The following is a 22637-nucleotide window of genomic DNA, read 5'->3' on the forward strand; positions in this document are numbered from 1 at the left end:
AAAAAAAAAAAAAAAAAAAAAAAAGACTGGAGTGGCAGGTATTGGGGATAATATTCATTTAGCCTTCTGAGCTTTCTGGGCATAGTTGGTGACTTTGCCAGCTCCAGCTGCCTTCTTGTCCACTGCTTTGATGACACCATTTAATGGTAAGACTGGTTAATGATGCATTGTAAAGCCAAAAGACAATGTTTTGTGAACCATTTTTTGTGTGTGCACATGTATGGCAGTTTTAGGTTATTAGTTTTTTAAAAGCAGTACTTTTTAATGGAAATAACTTGGCCAAAATCTGTCACTGAATTTTGAGACTCTACATTAAAACAAAAGGTTAATAGGAACAAAAAAACCCCAAAATCCCATAAATGGCTGATGAATTTAATCAGCTGTGCCTATGAATGAAACCTCCACAGAAACCTTGAAGGACAGGGGCCAGAGAGCTTCAGATTGGCGAACCCATCAAGGTGCTGGGAAAAGGATGTGCTCAGAGGCACGGCATCTCCTCCCTTTGGGTGTTCCTGTTGTATCCTTTATGATAAACTGGCAATCTCATAAGTAGTGTTTTCCTGAGTTCTATAAGCCATTCTAGCAACCCGAAGACGGGGTTGTGGGTACCACTGATGAGCAGTTGGTTAGAAGTGTAGGCAACAACCTGGGACTTGTGACTGACACCTTAAGTCGGGTAGTCTAGTGGGACTGAGTTCTTAACCTGCGGGGTCTGCCCTAACTCCAGGTAGTGTCAGAAGCATTATGAGCAGAGGAAACAGGTTTTTCAACATTATACTGATTCATTCCTGCAACTAGTGCTGTGAGAAATTTTACACATATAATCAAGGGACATTTTGCAAAATAGCTGACCAGTGTTTCTCAAAACCCTGTAGGTCTTCAAAAACAAAGCGAGTCTGAGGACTGTCACAGCAGAAGAGCCTTTGCAGATATGACTAAATATAATGGGATATCCTGGAACAGAAAAAGATAAAAACTAGGAAAATCTGAATAAAATATGGGGTGGCGAAGGATTTGAATACATTTCTCCTAAGATACACAAATAGTCAGTAAGCACATGAAAAGATGGCTAACATCATGAGACATTGGGCAAATGAAAATAAAAAACTGCTTCATTACCCACTAGGATGACAGGTACTAACAAATGTTGGCAGTTAAAGTGGAAAAATTGAAATCTCATACATTGCTGGTAGGACTTAAAATGGTACAGACTTTCTGAAAAAGTTTGGCAGTTTTTCAAAGGATTAAACACTTACCATGTGACCCAGCAATTCCACACCTGGAACAGATCTTAAAGAATTATAAATACGTCCATACAAAAATTTATACATGAATGTTCATAGTAGCATTATTCCAATGGAAAAAGCCCCAAATGTCCATCAACTGATGGATGGGTCAACAAACGCATGGTATTGCTAGCTACACAACAGATTACTACAAAGTACTGATCCATACTATGACAGGGATAAACCTTGGAAACATACTAAATAAATAGCTTACAAAAGGCCACATGTTGTTAGGAGCCCATTTTATACAAAACGAAACTAGCTTAGTGATTGTACTAGGAGCTGGGGAACAAAATGAGTAAATGCTAATGGATTTGGGTTTTTTTCTTCTGGGGTTGATGAAAATGTTCAGGAATTAGTGGTGATGGTTGCAAACTCTGTAAATATACCGGAAACCACTGAGTTGTACACCATTTTTAAAAAAAGATTTAACAGCACGGGAGTTATTTCAATGAAGTTGTTAAAAAGACTCTGTAATGTCAATATCATAGATGCTTATTCTGTGTACAGGTGCTCGACAAAGCAGAGCATGGCCGAGTGCATAACAGATTTTAACAAGGTTGGATTCTCCTTCCATATGGTTTTCACTATGGCCAAAAAAACCTGGGTAGAAGAATTAAAAAAGACTACACTGAACAACTCTAATGTTTTATAAACCTTTATTGGAAAGGCTACAAACTTTATATTGCCACTGCATTTCTTACCCTTAAAGTGGTTGTGGGGAAGTAACCTTGGATACAAAACTACTATGCTGTTGAATCTTGCCCAGGCTGGTTGTAAAATATTTTTTGTACAATGGAGGTAGAGAGGATAGGGCAATAATTTAAACCTCACAGGCCTTGATTAATGCCAGGACCCTTCCCACCCCCACCACATGCCCCCCATTCAGGTTATGGTAGACCTAGAAATAAACTACAAGTACTGTGTTGAGGCTCAGGGATGGCATAATACATTTTTAAATTTTAGTTTTCACTTTTCCCTCTTTGTTCTTTTACAAATGTAAAATGTACAACTAATGTTTCTTCTCCCTAAAATTAAAGTGTGTTCTAAAAATATCTACTCTGGGAATGAAAAGAAGGTAATAGAAGATGGAAAGAGCAACACAACATCCTCTTCATAGCAGTTTTACCTGATTTTTCTCATACCAGCCTAAGAGTCTTACTTTTCTATAAAACATTAGTAATCAATGCTTCCCCCAATCTCAAATATTCAACTTAATGGAGACAGAGAATATTTAACTTAACATTTAATGAAAACAGCATTTTAACAGGTTCTATGCAGACATGGTTCTAATATTGATTTGATGTTACCTTATTTTTAAAAGGGGTGGTGGTGGGGAGATACAGAGGCTAGGTTAACCTGGCCCGGATGCTCAGGATCGTAACTTATGAGTTACATAACTCAGATGTCCTTGACTGTACAAAGCATCAATTGAAGCCAATAAAGCCTGTTTCTACCAACATACCAAACTTTCTTTTTGCCTTTTAATACTATAAAATGGGCACATACCTGAGGCATAAGCTTCAGGCCAATGGGTTTTTAAGGGCTGCTTAAGAACCAGAATGAAGGATACATTCTCCAGTTTAAGGATACATTTTACAGTTCAAAGTATGTTCTTCCTTCTAAAAATGTGACACAAAGAATAATTTATACCAACTGCTTTTTATTATCGAGTTTCAGAAACCTTTCACAAGATGGTTAAAAAAAAAAAAAAAGTGGAGGGGACTTTACAACCACAGCTAATGTTATTTTTTTCCATTGTTCCCAGTCAGCTCCAAACCCATTGTGTGCAAAGCCCATTTTTCCATGCATCTAAATGATAGATACAGGCTATGAAATTCTTTATTCTATTTGTAGCAGCTTACGCAGGTGCAGCCAAACACAAAGCTTCAGGACAAATTGTACACAAACTTTACAATGTGGGATTTGGATTTAAAATATGAAACATAAAATCTACACAAAACTGATAAAAAAATCAAGCACGGATACCAGGACTGAAACTTATAACCCATGTGTGAAAGGGAGTCTTATTTCCTTTCAAGTGCTTTATTCTGCTACAGAACAGTCAAAATGAAGATGTAAAGCTTTGTGGTTAGTTTAAATTATACACTCTGTAGATACTATACCAATTTTAAAAGTTACACATAGACCAACAGATGTCCATCAGTTCATCTGGACTGACCAGACACTCCAGCTGGATCGCTGAAAGCAAACCGGGCAAATGTGGAAAGAAAATCCACCTGTGCAATTTGTTTGCAGAGTTTACTGATGGGCACATTGCACTCCTGGTCCATGATGGCTGCTGCTTTCTTCATCAGAGCTATCATTATAGGCTTCACGCCTCTGACCACCTCCCGAGCCCCGAGTGCTATCAAATTCTTGAAGCTCTACCTCCTCTGTGTCTCCAATTATGTTTGGAACTTCTGGTCTAGATGGTAGAAGATCTTCTAGTTCCTTCACGAAAATCAAAACGAAATAAAAATGTTAAGTTTGTGAGCTATCTCTTGGCCTTCTCTCTGGATACAATCCAAAATATATGCTTCTTTGAGAGTTAAATCTAGTGTACTTTAAAGCCAGAGATGACCAACTGATGACCCACAGGTCAAACCTGCAGACATCTTTTGTACATCCCAATATTGCTTAGGACACAAAAAAACAGAATTAGTTGCCAACAATTAAACACTGGAAAATTTTGCCTAAGACACACCTTCCTGCACGGAATAACTAATGCTAGCCTGGGAGGCTGCCCCTTCAGGTAAGGGATCTGGTGTTTGGGTTGTCTCAATCCTCCCACAAACTTATATCCAGTCTGCTTTAATTCTTTATTATTCCCTGCTTGGCACCATCAACGTTTATACCAGCAATCCTTTTTTTTTGAGAGAAAGAGAGAGTAGGGGTAGAGGGAGAGAGAGAATCTTAAGCAGGTTCCATATCCAGCAAGAATCCTGACATGGGGCTTAATCTCACAATCCAGAGACCATGACCTGGGCTGAAACAGAGCTGGATGCTTAACTAAGCCACACAGGTGCCCCAAGCCTTGCCTTTAATAATCACCAGGTCAGCCCAACGATCAATGTTTAAATAGCAAAATTTTACAAATTACATGTTCTAATCTTAGCACCAAAAACAAATCAAAGGTGACCAAGGACCACCTCATTATTAAACTTTTAAGTAATTTCTCGCTTATATATAGAGAGAATACTTACAGAAAGCTTGTCTGGGTTGATCCAGTTGTTTTCAGGAAACTGCACATCAAACTTTATGTAAAGATCACCTTTTTCAAAGGGATTACGATACTGTGGCATTCCTTCCCCTCGAACTACACGGACACAACCTATTATTTGAGTAAGTAAAAAGAAAACTATTAGAATTTTACCCAAGAAGAAAGCTGCTCGATATTTTTTTGAAAGTCACCTACTATAAAAATTTACTAACTGCAAAAACAAAACAAAACAAACAAAACAAAAAAACCCCTCCACATGGAATCCTGGATCAGACAAAAATCAAGACTTACCTGGTTCAATTACTTTTCCAGGGGGGTATTTTACCACAATCTGACGTCCATCAAGGTGCTTAAATGTGAACTGAAATCCACACAGAGCTTCAACAAGTCCTATTTTATATGTCATGTGCAAATCATTCCCATCTCTCTGGAACACCTATAAATAAAGCAAACAAAACACATTAAAAAAAAAAAAATTGGAGCCACACCCTGTTGTGCTGTATTCCTTGAAACGATTTCAAAACCTTCATTCTACCATTCACTGTAAAAGCCAAACTGTCATCCTCCCTAATTTCATAAATTTATATAAGGAAACCGAGCTATTCTCATGTAATATGCTAGGAACACCTATCAGAAAAGCACTGGAGTGACACCTGGGTGGCTCAGTTGGTTAAGCATCTGCCTTTGGCTTGAGTCCTGATCCCAGGGTTCTGGGATCAAACCCCAAGTTGGGCTCCCTGCTTGGCGAAGAGCCCGTTTCTCCTCCTCTGCCCATACCTTCCCTCACCCTCCACTGGGCTTCTGCCTTCTCTCTCAAGTAAATAAATAAAAATCTTTAAAAAAAAAAAAGAAAGAAAGAAAGAAAGAAAGAAAAGAAAAGAAAAGCACTGGAATTGGGAAAACTGGCTGATAAAAGCATAGCTGAGGCTCCAAAAACCACAACCAGGGATATTCTGCAATTGTGGCTTATTTTCTGGCCCTGCCTCTGAGCAAAAGGTGTAGACAGTCAAGGGGGATTCTGTAGAACAGATTCACCAGACATGATCGTAACAGGGGAAGGTGAGAGCCTATGTTCAACATAAAAAGCCTAACCAGTGGGCGCCTGGGTGGCTCAGTGGGTTAAGCTGCTGCCTTCGGCTCAGGTCATGATCTCAGGGTCCTGGGAAGTCCCGCATCGGGCTCTCTGCTCAGCAGGGAGCCTGCTTCCTCCTCTCTCTCTGCCTGCCTCTCTGCCTACTTGTGTTCTGTCAAATAAATAAAAATAAAAAAAATCTTAAAAAAAAAAAAAAAAAAAAAAAAGCCTAACCAGTAATGCTTGGCCACTAAATGGACTCAATATCATGCTTTACACATGTTTAAGTTTTACATTTAAACTCTGTAAATGTGAAAAATTTGCTTAGATGAACGTAAATCAAACAGCAGTGCTAACACTGACTAATTACACTATTAGCCTATGGCCTAAGTAATGCAAAGATAATTTAATAAACATCAAGTATGTTTCTGAGCTTTCAATGTGTAGCAAAAATACGTCCAATTGCACAAATACCTAACATAACTTTTGCTTATTAGAATTTACCACTATCTTTACTTAGCTCTTGAAATTTAAGATGAAGCAAAATTGCAATGGAAGGTCTCACCTAGATTTTTTTCTATATGAAATAGTCTCTCCTCCAAAGAATAAAGCAGATGAACACAGGGAAAGGGAAGGAAAAATAAGACAATAGAGAGGGAGGCAAACCACAAGAGACTCAGCAACAGAAACAAACTGAGGATTCCTGGACAGGAGATGGAATAATTGGGTGATGGGCATTAAGGAGGGCACTTCACGTTATATGCAACTGATGAATCACTGAATTCTACCCTTGACACTAATAATATAGTATATGCTAACTAAATTCAAATTAAATACATTTTTAAAAAAGATTTTATTTGTTTGACAGAGAAAGAACAGAGAACTCAAGCAGCGGGAGAGGGAGGGGGAGAAGCAGACTCTCTGCCGAGCAGGGAGCCCAATGTGGGGCTCAATCCCAGGACCCTGATGAGCCAAAAGCAGATGCTTAACTGAGCTACCCAAGCGCCTCAAACAGGATGTTTTAATGTTTTTTATAACTGCAAAATGCCAGTGTTTCTGAACATCTTGTAACATTATTGTTCCAAGGGTGCCTGGGTGGCTCAGTGGGTTAAGCCTCTGCCTTCAGCTCAGGTCATGATCTCAGGGTCCTGGGATGGACTCCTGCATCAGGCTCTCTGCTCAGCAGAGAGCCTGCTTCCCCCTCTCTCTCTGCCTGCCTCTGCCTACTTGTGATCTCTGTCAAATAAATAAATAAAATCTTAAAAAAAAAAAAAACACACACATTATTATTCCAAGAACCATCTATAACCAAATACCCTTCGGTTAAAGCTACATCAGAAGTAGGGAACAAGAGGCACCATGTTCTTAGAAGGGAGCTCAACTTAAAATGATTCCAACTGAAGATGGTATCAGGGTTGTTTCGGTGGGCAGGGAACTCTGGTGGAGGAGTGAGTAGGCTAGAAAATTTGATGCTAAAATCTGAACAGAGAACAAATAGGAATTTGGGGAATTTTTGAAAAACCAGGTTAATGAGGAAGAATTACGAAGAACCAGACAGTTAAAGACTTAAAGCGATGATAATTTCTGGAAAACAAAGTATTAAGAAGGGACTAACATCACCAGATACTGTGGTTCCTTGTGCAAATGCACAACTGTAGCCATTATCACCAAAACATACACACACCTGTACTAAAAGACGAATACACATGATATAAAGCAGTCTCAAAATTGAAATGTTTTCTGACTGGAAGATTTGTATGTTTTGGCTATAGCACTCACCCTAATCCCATGGCCTGACCAACTCCTTTAGCACAACTGCTGAAAGGGGGGGGGGAGCCCCAAAGTAACTATAAGCTTTTTCATTAACTACTTGAGCCAAATTTTCTTAGAAGGTTAACATTTTCAGGTTACCTAGATGGCTCAGTCAGTTGACCATCAGACTCTTGCTTTTTCTTTTTTTAAAAGATTTTATTTATTTATTTGACAGACAAAGATCACAAATAGGAAGAGGCAGCCAGAGAGAGAGGAGGAAGCAGGCTCTCTGCCAAGCAGAGACCGATGTGGGGCCTGATCCCAGGACCCTGGTACCATGACTCGAGCCAAAGGCAGAGGCTTTGACCCACTGAGCTACCCAGGCACCCCACTCTTGCTTTCTTTAGGCTCAGGTCCTAATCTCAGGGCTGTGAGACTGAGCCCCATATTGGACTCTGCACTGACCATGGAGTTTCCCCGAGATTCTCTCTCTCCCTCTGCTCCTCCCCGACCTCTCTGTCCTTCTCAAATAAATAAATAAATAAGTCTTGGGGTGGGGTACCTGGGAGGAAAGGAGTTACAAATATTTCAACCTATAAGATCCTAAGGCAGAATTCTAGGAATTACTGTTTTTTACTAAGCAAGAAGCACTTGCTATCTGTAGGTTTGGCAATATCCACAAAGGGTCTAAATATATATAGTAATTTATAGATTTGCTGAGGTAAAAAATTTATCCTGAGAAAGGCTAACATAGGAGAGAGCAAGCTACAATCTAGTTAGGGAATTAATCCAACCAATCAAATTCCCAGAATCTACATTTCAATATAGCTTTACTCTCTATTAAATTCTTTAAATGATTTTCAAAATTTACTTTATTTGTAGAAATCACCATCAAATGAGGAAAAATTTTTAGTACAAACTAAAATGGTGCCCTCTCTCTGCCTACTTGTGATCTGTCAAATAAATAAAATCTTAAAAAAAAAAAAAAAAAGGCAGGGGTGGGGGGAGATGCCTAGGTGGCTCAGTGGCTTAAAGCCTCTGCCTTCAGCTCAGTTCATGATCTCAGGGTCCTGAGATCGAGCCCCACATAGGGCTCTCTGCTCGGCTGAGAGCCTGCTTCCCTCGCTCTGCCTGTCTTTCTGCCTACTTGTGATCTTTGTCATATAAATAAATAAATATAAATAAAAAATAAATAAATAAAATCTTTAAAACAACAACAACAACAACAACAAAAAGCTAGAAATGTGGTTGACTTGTGATATAAGAACCTTTAGAGAAACTCAAGTCAATGTGATCAAGTATGATGCCAGAACCTTGTGAAAAGCTTCTATAGTCAAGAATATGGGTTATTACTAAAGAGGTTTCCCGAATAGCTCTGAATACCGTCTTCAAGAATAAAGGCCCTCAGTATATGCACTGGACTCCCTGCTTGGTGGGGAATCTGCGCCTCCCCTATCCCTTTGCTGTTCCCCTTGCTTGTGCTCTCAAGTTCTGTCAAATAGATAGATAAAATCTTAAAAAAAAAAAAAAAGTGTAATGGTGTAAACAAAACAATACATACTAGATCACATCGTTGGACCACTTAATTATGCCTTGTATATAACATACGATATGTATCTAAAATAATTATTTTTTTTCCAAAATAATTATTTTTACTTTTTTAGCATTTTATTTATTTGAGAGAGAGCACGAATGTGAGAGCACAAGCAGGAGTAGTGGGGGAGGGGCACAGGGAGAAGCAGACTCCCTCCCATCTGAGCAGGAAGCCTAATGTGGGCTTGATCCCAGGACCCCACGATCATGAGGTGAGCCAAAGGCAGATGCTTAACCAACTGAACCACCCAGGCACCCCCAAAATAAATTTTTTTTAAACTGCAGAACCTTTTAAGAAAAGGTCACATGGTAAACCCAGAATGTAAAACAAATCAAGAGAGCAGCACTGAAAACTGAAGTCCTATCCACCACTCATCAAAGGAGTTTCACAATGAAAAATGAGCTGCCTTAGATCATCTGGTCCAATGCCCTTATTTTCCATAAACAAGGAAACTGGGGTATAGAGACAACAGGATTACTTAAGATTATAGTGCTAACCAATGGCTGAGCTGGGACTAAAACTGACTCCTTTTCAGTGCTCTGACTGCACCTGCTCTGTTGGTCTACTAAACAGTCAGTTCTTATAAACTTAGCCCAACCACTTAACTTCTATGTTCAGTGTTGTTCCACAGAACCCAAAAAGATCTAACCTGTATCTTAACCACGAGAGCCATTTCTGAATAAAACAAAAATTAAACAAACAAACAAAAAGGAAATTACCTCATGTTCCTTCTCTTGTAGCAAAAGTACAATGTCTCCTGGTTCCACTCCTGGGGCCTGATCTGCTTCCCCAGTGAATGTAATTCTCTGTCCATGTTTCATGCCTTTGTCTACGTGGACTTCAAGAATCTTGACTTCTTTAATCACCTTCTTCCCTTCACATTTTTTACAGCGGTCCTTTTCATTAATTACCTCTCCTAAAAAGAGAGAACATTCAAACTCCCAGCAAGAGTATTACATTGTACTATTGTACTATTGTAATATTGTACTATTGTAATATTTTTATTAATTAAATACATGTTTTGGATTTAACCTCTATGTAAAAAGTTTTGTTTAAATTATCATTCTTTTTTTTTAAATTTTTTTTTAAATTATCATTCTTAATAACAGAAACTTACATCTTATTACAAGTTACCTTAAGAACCCAGCTACCTGGTTCCATTTCAAGAAGAAATGTTATGAGAAATGTAATATATCTTAAACAATACTTTCCTGACTCCTGACTACACTTCCTAAAGTTCAAACAAAGCCTAAGGATCAAGGAAACAAAATGGGTAGTCAGATGCTGAAGCTTCTAAAAGTGCTACTTCATTTTTTGTCCTCATTCTTAGTTTCATGGAAGTTTAACTCTACAGAGACAGCCCAAATAAAAACTTAAAAAAATCTTTTATGGTTCATTGTAATTTTGTATACTGGGTATGTGATTTTATTTATTTCCTAGACTAACCCCTGCCCAGACATCCTATTACAGATCTTCCTTTTATTTAGGTACACTATCATTGAGATATTTCCAAAACCAATAAAGAGATGGCTAAATTTTAGCTGACATTGAGTATCCTCAAACCAAGTTTAGGACAACACAGTTTCTTTTCTAAGCATTCTTCTGAAACATTTAATTGGTGGTATAATAAAGTAAAACTGAAGCTCTACACAGTACATTGTGAAAAAATAGCATTGATTTCTACTGGCTGATTACTGGCACATTTTAATGCTTAGGTAGCATATATAATTAATGACTTCAGGGACTATTTCTAGAACACTACTCTCAAAAATTATGTTCTGTAAAACATCAATTCCTCGTAACAGTACATAGAACTGTTAGAGCTTTTAATAAGGTAAAGTGCACTGAGACTTTCCAGGAGGGGAATTTAATATACAGTTTCTCCATTATTTCACCACTTCCTAGACCAATCTGGAAAAAAATGCTCTAGAACTGTGCTGCCCAATGGTAGCCATCAGCCATCTGTGGTTATTTAATTAAAATTTAAAATTCAGTTGCTCAGTCACACTAGCTACATTTCACATACTGAACAGTCTCAGGTGGCTAGTGGTGACCATACTTGACATTGCATACACAGAAAAATGTGTAAATATTTTATTAGAAAAATTTTGTAGCATTTTTGTATATCATTGTACATCACTCTAGAAAAAATTTATTAGATGGCACTGCTCTAGAACAGGGTCTGGCAAACTAAAACCCACAGGCCAAATTGGATATGCCCGTTTTTCTAAGGAATGTTTAGCTGGAAGTTGGTCATGTCCATTTGGTTATATATTGTCTATAACTATAAAACCACTACAAGGACAGAGGTGAGTAGTAGTTTCAGAAATCACTCTGAGGGGGCGCCTGGGTGCCACTGTGTTCAGTTTGGGTTATAATCCCGGAGTCCTGGGATCGAGTCCCGCATTGGGCTCCCTGCTCTGGGGGGAGTCTGCTTCTCCCTCTGACCTTCTCCCCTCTCATGCTCTCTCTCAAATAAATAAAGTCTTTAAAAAAAAAAAAGAAAGAAAGAAAGAAATCACTCTGAACCCAAGTATTTCAAAGCCATTCAAAACATGAAGTAGTAAAAAAACAAAACCCAAAACACAAAAACCCTGAAGTATTTACTTCTGTGAGAAGAGCTTCAATTCCCATTTTGCTTAAAAGCTAGCAAGCTAAAGCTTACAGTAAAACCCTCCACTTATCAAAATGATAACTGAACAATGTGCTGTCTCCCTCTTTATCAAATATAACCTTTAAAAATATAAAGGGACAAAAAAACTTTGCCCATTCTTTCGAAACTAAAGAAGACTAACATTTCACTAAACAAATCTACTGTTGTGTTCATACAGCCTATGCGTAATAGAATAATTACTTTCATATTCGTCTTTTAGAACTCTGTATCTTTAAGAAGATGAACACAAACACATGTTAAAAAAGAAAAATTATAAGCCTCTCCAATTCCTGCATTTCCAATCCATTTCAACATAAAAGCAGAGAAGTATTGGCATGCATACCTTCTCCATTACAATCAGAACACACAGACTGCATCTGTTGTACCATTCCTGGAGCCAGCTGTCTGATCATGATGCGTACACCTCGACCTCGACAAGCACTACACTTCTGAACAGCTCCAGACTTTCCGCCTTGGCTAAAGGAAGGAAAGATGTAAGTTAGATTTTTGCCCACAGACCATACCATTGGCCATGACAAACAGGAAATGTGCTTTTCACACCTTCATCTTCAACCTTCAATGACTAGTATTTAAACTTTCAAATGTATCAGAAAATGTTCCATTTGGGTAGTTTAAATCATGAACAATTTTTACCTGGTATAGACTAAATGTGCCACTGAAAGAACAGAAATTAATTTATTTCATAAACCTGAACACACACTTACCCACTGCATGCACTACAGAGTACATTCTTGCTAAGTTGTAGTTTGGTTGTCTTGCCATTATACAGATCTTCTAAAGACACTCTGGGAAGAAAAGAATTAGGTCCAATCAAATTTTGCCAAACGCTTCTAAATATAAGATATAAATGACAGCTCGCACAGCAAATTTTACTATAACCTTTTAAAGAATTCAAAATCATCTTACATTAAGTCAACTGATGGAACTTTTGTTTTGTGACTCAAATTAGCAGAAGAATTTTATGATTATGGAGAGTATATATGATGCTCAAAGCCACAGCCTATAGGATCAGGCCAACAATTCGCTATACTGTGTTTTCTGATAGAGCTGATAACCGAACAAACCCAAGCACCACAACCTTCTTCTGGCCTCAGGCAGGAGCCTCCATCTAATACAACCCTCTGAATGAGATACAATTATTATCCTCCTTTTACAAGACAAAACTGAACAGAGGTTAACTTGCCTTACTTGGTCACACAGGCAGCAAAGCTCCAGAGTCCATGCTCTACTAAAGACTCTGCTCCCCCCAAAAACAATTTTTAGAAAGGTGACAAAGTTATATTACAATTTATAGGAGTCGTATGCAACTTAGCTTGCGTATGTCTCAAGAACAAAACAAAACAAAACAAAAAACAAAAGAGACCTTATCAACAGTGGGATAAAGAGGAGGAAAAGAACAGGTTTTCAACAGAGCCTAGAAGTTTAAGAGGTCTTTAAGTTTAAGTTTTTAAGTTTAAGTCTTTAAGTTTAAGAAGTTTAAGAAGGACCCACTGACTTATAACCAAAATTATAACTTTGAACAACTTTTAACAAATTTCCAAAGGGGTCTATGATTTTTTTAAAAAAGAACAGTTTAAAAGCCTATTAAAAATACAAAACTGAGGGCGCCCGGATGGGTCAGTTGGTTGGGTGGCTTCCTTCAGCTCACGTCATGATCCTGGAGTACCCAGATCGAGTCCCACATTGGGCTCCCAGCTCCATAGGGAGTCTGCTTCTCCCTGACCTCCTCTCTCCTGCTCTCTCTCATTGTCTCTCTCTCAAATAAAAAAATAAAATCTTAAAAAAAAAAAAAAAAAAAACCTGATAAAATCCAATTCATCTTTATATAGCATATTTGAATTACAGGACTGTTCATTTCCAAACTAACCTCAAAACAATCTATGTATATCAAGTCTCAAAAATATTATTCTTTAGGATCTGAGAGCAATGCTATTAATGTGGTTTTACTCTTCTCATTGTGTTTCAAAATCTCCTTTAGCAGTAAAGAAAGCACCTATACTATTTATTTTGTGGTATTCAAACTTTCCCAAAATCATTACTTCAAGCTAAAATTTGTATGTTCTAGGCAGTGTAAGAATAAAACACTACCAACACTTCCCAATGAGATAGCTACAACTTAATTAGACAAAAGCAACTGGCTGCATCTTTTATACCCATAACAATCTTTAACCAAATCATCTACAGAAAACAAATAGGTAGCTCATTTCCTCCTTACATATCAAATTACACTAGTATACAAAACCAAAACCACTACATAAGAGGCCAGAAAAATACAGACACTTCAACAAACATGGCTTATGAAGGAAAAGTATGGGTAATGGTCTGGCCAAGCTGACACTCTCCACCAATGATGCTAAACTGGCACAATCCTTTATAAGGCAATTTAGTTGTAGTTATCAGCCTCAAAACACTGAAGCCTGCCTGGATATCTCCGCCAAGAAAAGACAATGCTGTATATAAAGATAGTCAAAGCAGCTATTTATTACAGAAAAAAATTCGCAACATCCTCTAGAAAAGGTGAATGCTTAAATAAATCATGGAATGAAATATTATAAAGCCTCCCAAAATGAAATCCTGTAACAACAGGTAAATTTTAATACTGTTAAAAGAAAACAGCATCTACTGTATACATTGAAAAAATTTTAAAGTATTAAGAATTTATTAAGGCACAGCAAGTACTCTCCTGATCTTATTTACTTCTTAAATCATTTCTGTATCAACTAACCCACCATACTTGGAAGAATATCCAACTGATAATTTATTTCTAAGGATAAATTCTTTAAAAATACAAACAAATTTAAGAATGAGATTCAAATAATGTAGAAGTTTACACTTCCTCTTATCTACTCAAATATATAAATCAGATAATAATGAAATATTTTAAATAAACACTTGAAAGTCTCTGGTATTTGCTAGTAAAACCATTACTGGTTCACGAAAAGGCGATAAAAGACCTCACAAACTTTGCGAAGTAAAATAGCTATTTTCATACTGTAGAGGGCTCATGGGTTCACAGTCTAAGACCAAGGTCAGACACCATTCATATGTTGGCAGGTTAATGTCAGGCTAGAAGCCAGCAAGCTCCATGGAAACCAATTTGGGAGAGTTCACACTGAGGATCAAGTAATGAGTGACTGTAACATGTAAACAAACTAGTCACAGTCCCATACTTTGTAAGTTTTTAAATAAAAAGTAACTTGGAAAATTTAAATACTTAAAAGAAAATAATCTTCATTATTGTAATTTTAAATTATATAGTAACAAGTGGCTTCAGACCAATATAACAAAACCATCCCCCTCCTCAGTAGAAACATCAACCATCCTTTAAGATGTGTAGCAAAATACAGACACCCAGGTTATCAAATTCAATTTAGTCATCCAATGAGGACAGTGAGGAAATAGATTTTTTTTCTGACAAAAGACAGAACATTTTTGATACCTTTAGCTTTACTAAGCATTACTACTTGAAAAAATAGTACTCAATATTTTTTTAAAAAGAAAAAAAAAGATATTCACTTAAGTGGATGCATCATGTCTTCTCCTCTTCTTCTGCCATTTCGACTTCTACTCTGATTGCCCATGAAGCCGAACAATCCCCCACCAAAAATGTGAGAGAAAATATCATCCATGCCACCACCTCCACCGCTACCTTCCCGAAGACCTTGTTCTCCATATCTGTCATATAATTCACGCTTCTCAGGATTTGACAGTACTTCATATGCAAAACTGATTTCTTTGAACTATTATATAAAAAAAAAAAGGCAACAAGGAAAACAATTAGATTTTCAAGTAGAGGAGTGGGGGAAAGGCTACTGAAACCTGAAACCCAATTATTCTAACAAAAGCTATAAATTACCTTTGGTTTGATTCTGGTCTTATCTCCCACCTACGACTGCCTGGAATGTTAGCATTCCCAATACAAAACCAAAATACTCTTCATGTAAAAGTTTGGCTTAATGGGAACACATGGGACTTTTCTTTACAAGATTCCTTTTTTCAAGCAGGGCAATTTAAAACTGAAACCTCTAAGGAAAAGTCTCAAGTAACTTACTTTGTCACCAGCATTTGGATTCTTATCAGGATGGTATTCCTTGGCTAACTTTCTGTATGCCTTCAATACAAAAGAAAAATTTTAAAAAGGTTACATACAAAATCTGATTTAACGATTTATGAATACTAAATATTAATTTTTCTGAGAAGCAATGGGTTAAAACCACAACCTTCCAAAAACATCTTTTATTCATTGAGATTGTTTGACAATCTGGATTCATAAGCCGAGAAAATCTCAATATTATTTACTAATTTATTCGCCTCAATACTGTTCACTCAGTAACCAAAAACAAAATATGAGAAATCGGTATTTTCATTATTGTCAAATGTCTCTGATGGCCAGTAGCCATACCAAGAGGACTCCAGTGAACGCTAAAGAAAAGATCGTTAAGTTTGTTAAAACTGCGAAACATTTTAACTAACAATTAAGCTAAGGGTAGAGCCTCTGCTCAGGATGGCTCCTACCTTCGCTGTAGCTGAAACATCAGCCAAGAGAAGCTCCTTTTATTTTTTCATGTGAAGGATTAATTAGGGTATTAGTTAATTGGAGTGACTTCAGTTTTCGTGAAGTTGCATTCATTTAGGTGGCTAGGAGACACAGCACTTAAGTCTTTATTCACAGACACATGAATTATATAATACAGACTAGCATTTCCGGTAAGGTAACAGGAAGTCCATTTTACTCTCAACTCTACCCGTCCCAAGGCCTAAGGAGCAGTCTCCTTTTTTCTCAGCTTACAAATCTGGATACTTGAAGCTCGGTGAAGACTGTGTAGGGCTCAGTCACATGCCGCAAGTGCTTTGAAATCTCGAGATCAAAGATTCGCAGCACCGCAGAGCGCAGTAAGGCCTTCTATTTATTTTTAGTGTACACTCAGGTGTTTGGCTGGGACCCACGGGCTACTCCTGAAGCGGGTACACACAGCCAGGCTACCTGCCCACAGAACAATACACAGACGCACGGGGTCGGTGGGCGAAGGAGGAAGAGAGGGAGGCGCTCCAGCGGCTGCGGCACCCAGGAAACATCCTCAACTGTCCGGAGGCACCGGCGGGGGCGGCCTCAACCCGCCCGCCAGGCCCTAGACCCGGGCCGGACTCGGCTCCGAAGCCGACGACCGCGGCGTAGACGTCTCCCCCGAGGCCGAGATGCGCTGTGCGCCTCTGTCCAACCTGTTTTTCCAGGGTGATGACCTCCGCGCGGGGAGGGCCGCGCAGGCTGCAGCCTCCCGGGAGCGCCCGGCCTCCGGCGCCTGCCGGGGGAGGGAGGAAGGAAGCGCTCCCGTCGTGTTTGCGCAGGGGTGGGTTTTATTTGCTGCATTTGCGGGCGGGCGGGGCCGACGGCCCAAGGTCAGCCGAGGCCGGTCTCGCTGCCGCTGCCGCCCCCCGGCCCGAACCCGCAGCGTCCGGCGCCGGCTCGTGGGCAGCCCCGTAGCGCGGCCTGGCCGCCTCAGCCGAGCAGGCCCGCGCCCCTCACACCTTGCCCGGCCGTCCCGCTCCCCACTACCTTCTTTAGCTCGTTCTCGCTGGCACCGGGCGGGACGCCCAGGATGTCGTACAGCTTGGTGTCGGCCACGTTTGCCATGGCGGCCGGCCGGGCAGCGCTTAGGGAAGTAAGCGACGGAGCAGACGGAGCGCAGCCAGGCCCACAGCGGCGTCGGCGGCAGCGCAGGCCGAGGAAGACAGCGAGGGAAAGAGGGGCGGGGCTGAACTTTGACCCGACGCACGGCGCGCCGTGACGTCGCTGCGCGGAGTCCGCCCCCAAGCCCTGGGCCCTGGGCATTGGGGGTCGTGCAGGAGGACTCCGCGGTAGGCTGGCTTTTCGTCGGGGTCTGGTCACGCGGGCGGGGTCCAGCGTAGAAACTGAGAGAACTGTAATCCGCGCTTTCCAAGAATTTCAGCTCCGTGCGAAAGGCGTTTATGGAGAGTGCTGAGGGGGAGGAAGAGGCTACCCGCCTCGGTCAGCATCGCGGGCAAGAAAGCCAGGCCGGGCCCCCGCGGGAGGCCCCGCAGAGGTCGTCCGCCGATTCCGAGATGCCGCAGGTGGACCCTCTGCGTCTGGTTCCCTCGGGGTTTAAGATGAAAAACAGCACCTGAGTGTGTGTGTGTGTGTGTGTGTCTTTGTGTCTCTGTCTGTCGTGTATGTTTTGTATTAAGGAATTTTTAACCATCCCTGCAAGTAGTATGTTGCATCGCAGAGTACAACAGTTATAGCTACATTTTACCGATTTTGTTTCATTTGTCTCCTCCCGCCGGTACTCCCTAGTCTCCAGTGTTTTAAGGGAAACCATTTTATTCATAAGTGTATGTACCCGACATGACTTTTGAAGGCCTAGCCACTTTTAATGAAATTAAAAGTCTTTCATCTAATTCCTTGTCCATGTTTGGATTTTCAGAGTTGCCTTAACGACCTTTCACAGTTGATTTGTGGTATCCGGGTCCAAATTAGGGTTGACCCGTTGCCTCTGGATCACATGTTCAAGTCTCTAACTTTATAGCATTAAAATGAGCCAACGCCAGAGCTCTAAAGGGTATAAGGCAGCCTGGCTGGACAGTTACCCGGTGATTGATGCCCATCGATTTACTTCATTTCAGAAAATGTTTGCAGTGCACCCACCACGTGCTGTGATGGACAGTCACCTGGACTGGGGGAGGGGAGGGTTACAAGAGGAGAAGCCGCAGTGCCGGCCTTCAACTCCCTAACGGTTTATGGAGACATAAAAATAAGATGTTCTTCTCCTTTGGAACGCAAACTCGTCGTAAAGACTTCAGCATAACCATCTCAGAATAATCTCTCTTCCTTGGCATTCCTCCAGCCATAGTTGTGGAGGGCCTTGAGTATCCTGCCAAGGACTGCAATTTATCCTGAAAATTCTGGGGAGTCATTGGTGGGAAGACCTGGTACTCCTTCCACCCAACTCTTCCCTTTTCTTTAAATCCTATCGAAAATGCTCTTCTTTCAGTGAACTTTTACTTGATTCCACAGCGGGGTGAACACCACTTTTCTCGTACGAGTTTCCACTACCCTTGTTGTGCCTTTCCTAGTCGTGTCGGATGTGAAATTTGAACAGTATTTTTGTGTGAGTCTGAACTCCATTAATAGGCTGTAGATTACTTAGGGGAAATTCATTCTTCTGTACCCCACAAGGTCTGGTTTTGAATGCAGTAGGCCTCAGTAATTTCACATTTTGAGACATTCATAAAAAGCAGTATAAAGTTGTGGAGTTAGAGCATGTGGGTTGGTAGCCTGGATCTGCCACTTATTAACAATGTGACCTTGAGCAAGTTATTTAATTTTTCGGAGTCTATTTCCTCACATGTAAAGCTAGGTTTAATACTATTTATGTCATTGGCTTGTTTTGAGAATTAAAAGAGTTAATAACATAATTGGAACAGGAGTTAAAGCCAAATTTTAGCAATTGGTTTTTGCCCATTTGTCTGTAGGCTGTTTCCATATGTCTGTTCATTGTTTTTCATTTAAATACCTGCGTTTCCTGAGCGGAATTCCCCAGCTTCCTCCATTGCTTATGTGGAATGCCCCTCAGTCCTTTTTCATGATCTCACCTCTCCAGATCTCCCTGCTTGCCAGTTACCATACTTTCTTCATTCATCAGTTCTTGCTCCACATGAGAATATGAACTGAAAACTGTCTTTATTGCAACCTTTATGTAGTTTACCTTATTTTCTTTATTTCTGCTCATAAAGAGTCAAAAAGAACTGGACTTTTCTGTTTGTTTCAGTTTTACTCAACTTTTTCTTTCTTTTTTTAAATTTTTTTAACAAGTGGAAAAAAGTCCTCACTTGGTTCAATTTTAGATATTTTAGTGAATAGCTAGGTAAATTCTCTCCTTAGCTCTAAGTTATTTTTTACCTGTCTCTAAACCAGCAACATAATTCACATTTTAATTTTGTTTTCATTTATTTATAATAGTTACTTCATTTCTGAGTGTTAATTGTGATCAGAATTGTTATTTCTAATTTTATAAGTCAACAAGTTATTTCAGAACAGTTCTGTGTGTTTCAACTGGCTTATACTCTCCCTGTCATCACCTGTGAGCACTAACATTTCAGCTACTGACTTTGTGAGTTTAAGGTAGCTCTTTCATTTTAGCTCCATATTTAGCTAATGCCATGAAGAGAACAAGACCTTTATCTCACTTCATGTCTCAGGCACCATGAAATGCTGAGTCATAGTCATCTGAGGGCTGTTCTCTCTGGGCAAATGATTTAAAGTTTGAAGCTGGAGTGATTTCAGATTTCTGCCAGGCTCATATTGTTGTTCAATTCCTTTTTTTTTTTTTTTTTTTAATTATTTATTTGACAGACACAGATCACAAGTAGGCAGAGAGGCAGGCAGAGAGAGGAAGGGAAGCAGGCTCCCCGCTGAGCAGAGAGCCCCATGTGGGGGCCTGATCCCAGGAGCTTTAACGCACTGAGCCACTCAGGTGCCCCTGTTCAATTCCTTTTTAGAAATTTTTAAAATTTGGTGTATTTATGTAATTGTGAGGGGTTCAGGTGGGGAGGAGGTATTTAAGGACTAGGGAGGAAGTATATGAATTGTAATAGCTTTAATGCCCTTTATATTGTTCACAACTAACACAATACAAACCATGTAATCAATCCATTACAGACAGCCCTTGTATGTATGATTAAGTCAGGTCAGTTTTGGTTTCAGTCTTTTTTTTTTTTTAAAGAAAATTTATTCATTTGAGAGAGAGAGAGGGAGGGTGGGAGCATGCGTATGTGCGTGCACACATGCATTTGGTGGGGCAGGGAGCCGAAGGGGAGAAGAGGGAAAGAATTTGAAGCGTGTGCTGATCAGGAAGCCGGTGGCAGGGCTAGATGTCAGGACCCTGAGATCATGACCTGAGCTGAATCCAAGAGTTGGATGCTTAATTGACTGAGCCACCCAGGTGCCCCTTTCAGCCTTTTATCTAATTAGTTTTGAATGTATAGGGCAGGTGATGCCAGTTAAAATATTTTTTCAGGCGATGTGAAAGAAGGTGCTCATGGCTCTTGTCAAGATGATGTTAGGACTACAGGACTGATGGTACTACTCTGGGCAGAAAAAGTTGTGAGGTTTAGATCACTAAATTCTTTGTGCTTCCTAAACGAGATTGTTCAGTGATGGGGCAACTGGTTGTATATGGTGTATACACGTGTGTGTGTACACACACACACACACACACACACACACACACACGTGTATATAATTGTATATGGTGAATAGCCCCACTGCTAACCTATCAGTGTCATGTCAGACCTTTTGATGTCAATTAGCACACTGTAAAGGTCCAATTTGCTTGTGAGTTAAAAATGGATGTTTATGGGGCGCCTGGGTGGCTCAGTGGTTTAAAGCCTCTGCTTTCAGCTCAGGTCGTGATCCCGGGGTCCTGGGATCAAGCCCCACATCCGGCTCTCTGCTTTCTGCCTGTTTCCTTCTCTCTCTCTGCCTGCCTCTCTGCTACTTGTTATCTCTGTCTCTGTCAAATAAATAAATCTTTAAAAATGGATGTTGAGGGGCATCTGGGTGGCTCAGTCATTTAAGTGACTCTTGATTTTGGTCATGATCTCAGGGTTGGGAGATTGAGCCCCACTCCACACTGGGTGTGGTGCCTGTTTAAGATTCCTTTCTTCAGGGGTACCTGGGTGGCTCGGTGGGTTAAAGCCTCTGCCTTCGGCTCAGGTCATGATCCCAGAGTCCTGGGATCGAGCCCCACATCGGGCTCTCAGCTCAGTGGGAAGCCTGCTTTCTCCTCTCCCTCTGTCTGCTTCTCTGCCTACTTGTGATCTCCGTCTGTCAAATAAATAAAATCTTAAAAAAAAAAAAAAGATTCCTCTCTCCTACTCCCCTCTGCTCCTTCCCACTGTTCACCATCAAGTGTCTGATACATATAGACCGAGTATGTATCAGACACTATTCAGGGTTAGGGATACAGTCTGAAATAAAACAAAATTCCTGCTCTCACTGAACTTCTATCTAGTGGGGAAGATGGATAATAACAATGAACAAGTATATAGTATTTCAGATAGTAACATATATTCTGGAGAAAAGGAAAAGGGATAAAGAATATTGGATTAGATATTATTTTTTTAAGATTTTATTTATTTGACAGAGATCACAAGTAGGCAGAGAGGCAGGCAGAGAGAGAGAAGGCCCGGGGGGGAGCAGGCCCCCTGTGGAGCAGAGAGCCCGATGCAGGACTCAATCCCAGGACCCTGAGATCATGACCCTGGCCGAAGGCAGAGGCCTAACCTACTGAGGCGCCCCGGGTTAGATACTATTTTTATTTAGGGCGTTTGGGGAAAACTTAATTGATAAGATGACATTTGAATTTCTTTCTTTATTTATTTATTTGTCAGAGAGCGAGCGAGAGCGAGCACAGGCAGACAGAGTGGAAGGCAGAGTCAGAGGGAGAAGCAGGCTCCCTGCGGAGCAAGGAGCCCGATGTGGGACTCGATCCCAGGACGCTGGGATCATGACCTGAGCCGAAGGCAGCTGCTTAACCAACTGAGCCACCCAGGCGTCCCTGAATTTCTTTTTTTTTAATTAAAAAAAATTTTAAGACTTATTTATCAGACAGTATAAGAGGGAGAGTAGTAGGCAGAGGGAGAGGGAGAAGCAGGCTCCCTGCTGAGCAAGGAGCCCGATGTGAGACTTCATCCCAGCACCCTGTGATCCTGTCCTGAGCCGAAGTCAGATGCTTAACTGACTGAGCCACCCAGGCATCCTGACATTTGAATTTCAATCCATGAGAAGGGAGAATATTTGAGAAAACTTTCCAGGCAGTGGTCCTGCAAAGTCGCTAAGGCAGAACAGGCCTGGCTTATTAGAGGAGGAAGACCAGTAATGGCTGGGCCCAGCAATTTACACAGACAGTGGAAGAAGAGGTGATGAAATCACAGAAGTTATGGGAGACCCAACCAGGTCCATTACAAAGACTTTGGCTTTTATTATGTAATGAAGAGCCATTAAAAGATTGTGAGCA

At 40.3% G+C, this 22637-nt stretch overlaps 1 protein-coding gene across 1 annotated transcript; it reads right to left on the reverse strand.

Annotated features, from left to right (window-relative positions):
* Positions 1 to 2515: 2515 nt before the first annotated feature.
* Positions 2516 to 17980, reverse strand: LOC132004829 (dnaJ homolog subfamily A member 2). The gene is made up of 9 exons (XM_059381393.1): positions 17156 to 17980; positions 15653 to 15712; positions 15118 to 15341; positions 12306 to 12386; positions 11924 to 12057; positions 9647 to 9843; positions 4801 to 4945; positions 4493 to 4620; positions 2516 to 3740 (listed from the first exon to the last, which is right to left on the reverse strand). The coding sequence occupies exons 1-9, from the start codon at positions 17429 to 17431 to the stop codon at positions 3549 to 3551; spliced, it is 1437 nt and encodes a 478-aa protein (XP_059237376.1). The 5' UTR covers positions 17432 to 17980; the 3' UTR covers positions 2516 to 3548.
* Between the last annotated feature and the right edge of the window lie 4657 nt (positions 17981 to 22637).

The sequence above is a fragment of the Mustela nigripes genome, chromosome 17 (assembly GCF_022355385.1).
Source record: "Mustela nigripes isolate SB6536 chromosome 17, MUSNIG.SB6536, whole genome shotgun sequence".
Classification (NCBI taxonomy): Eukaryota; Metazoa; Chordata; class Mammalia; order Carnivora; family Mustelidae; genus Mustela; species Mustela nigripes.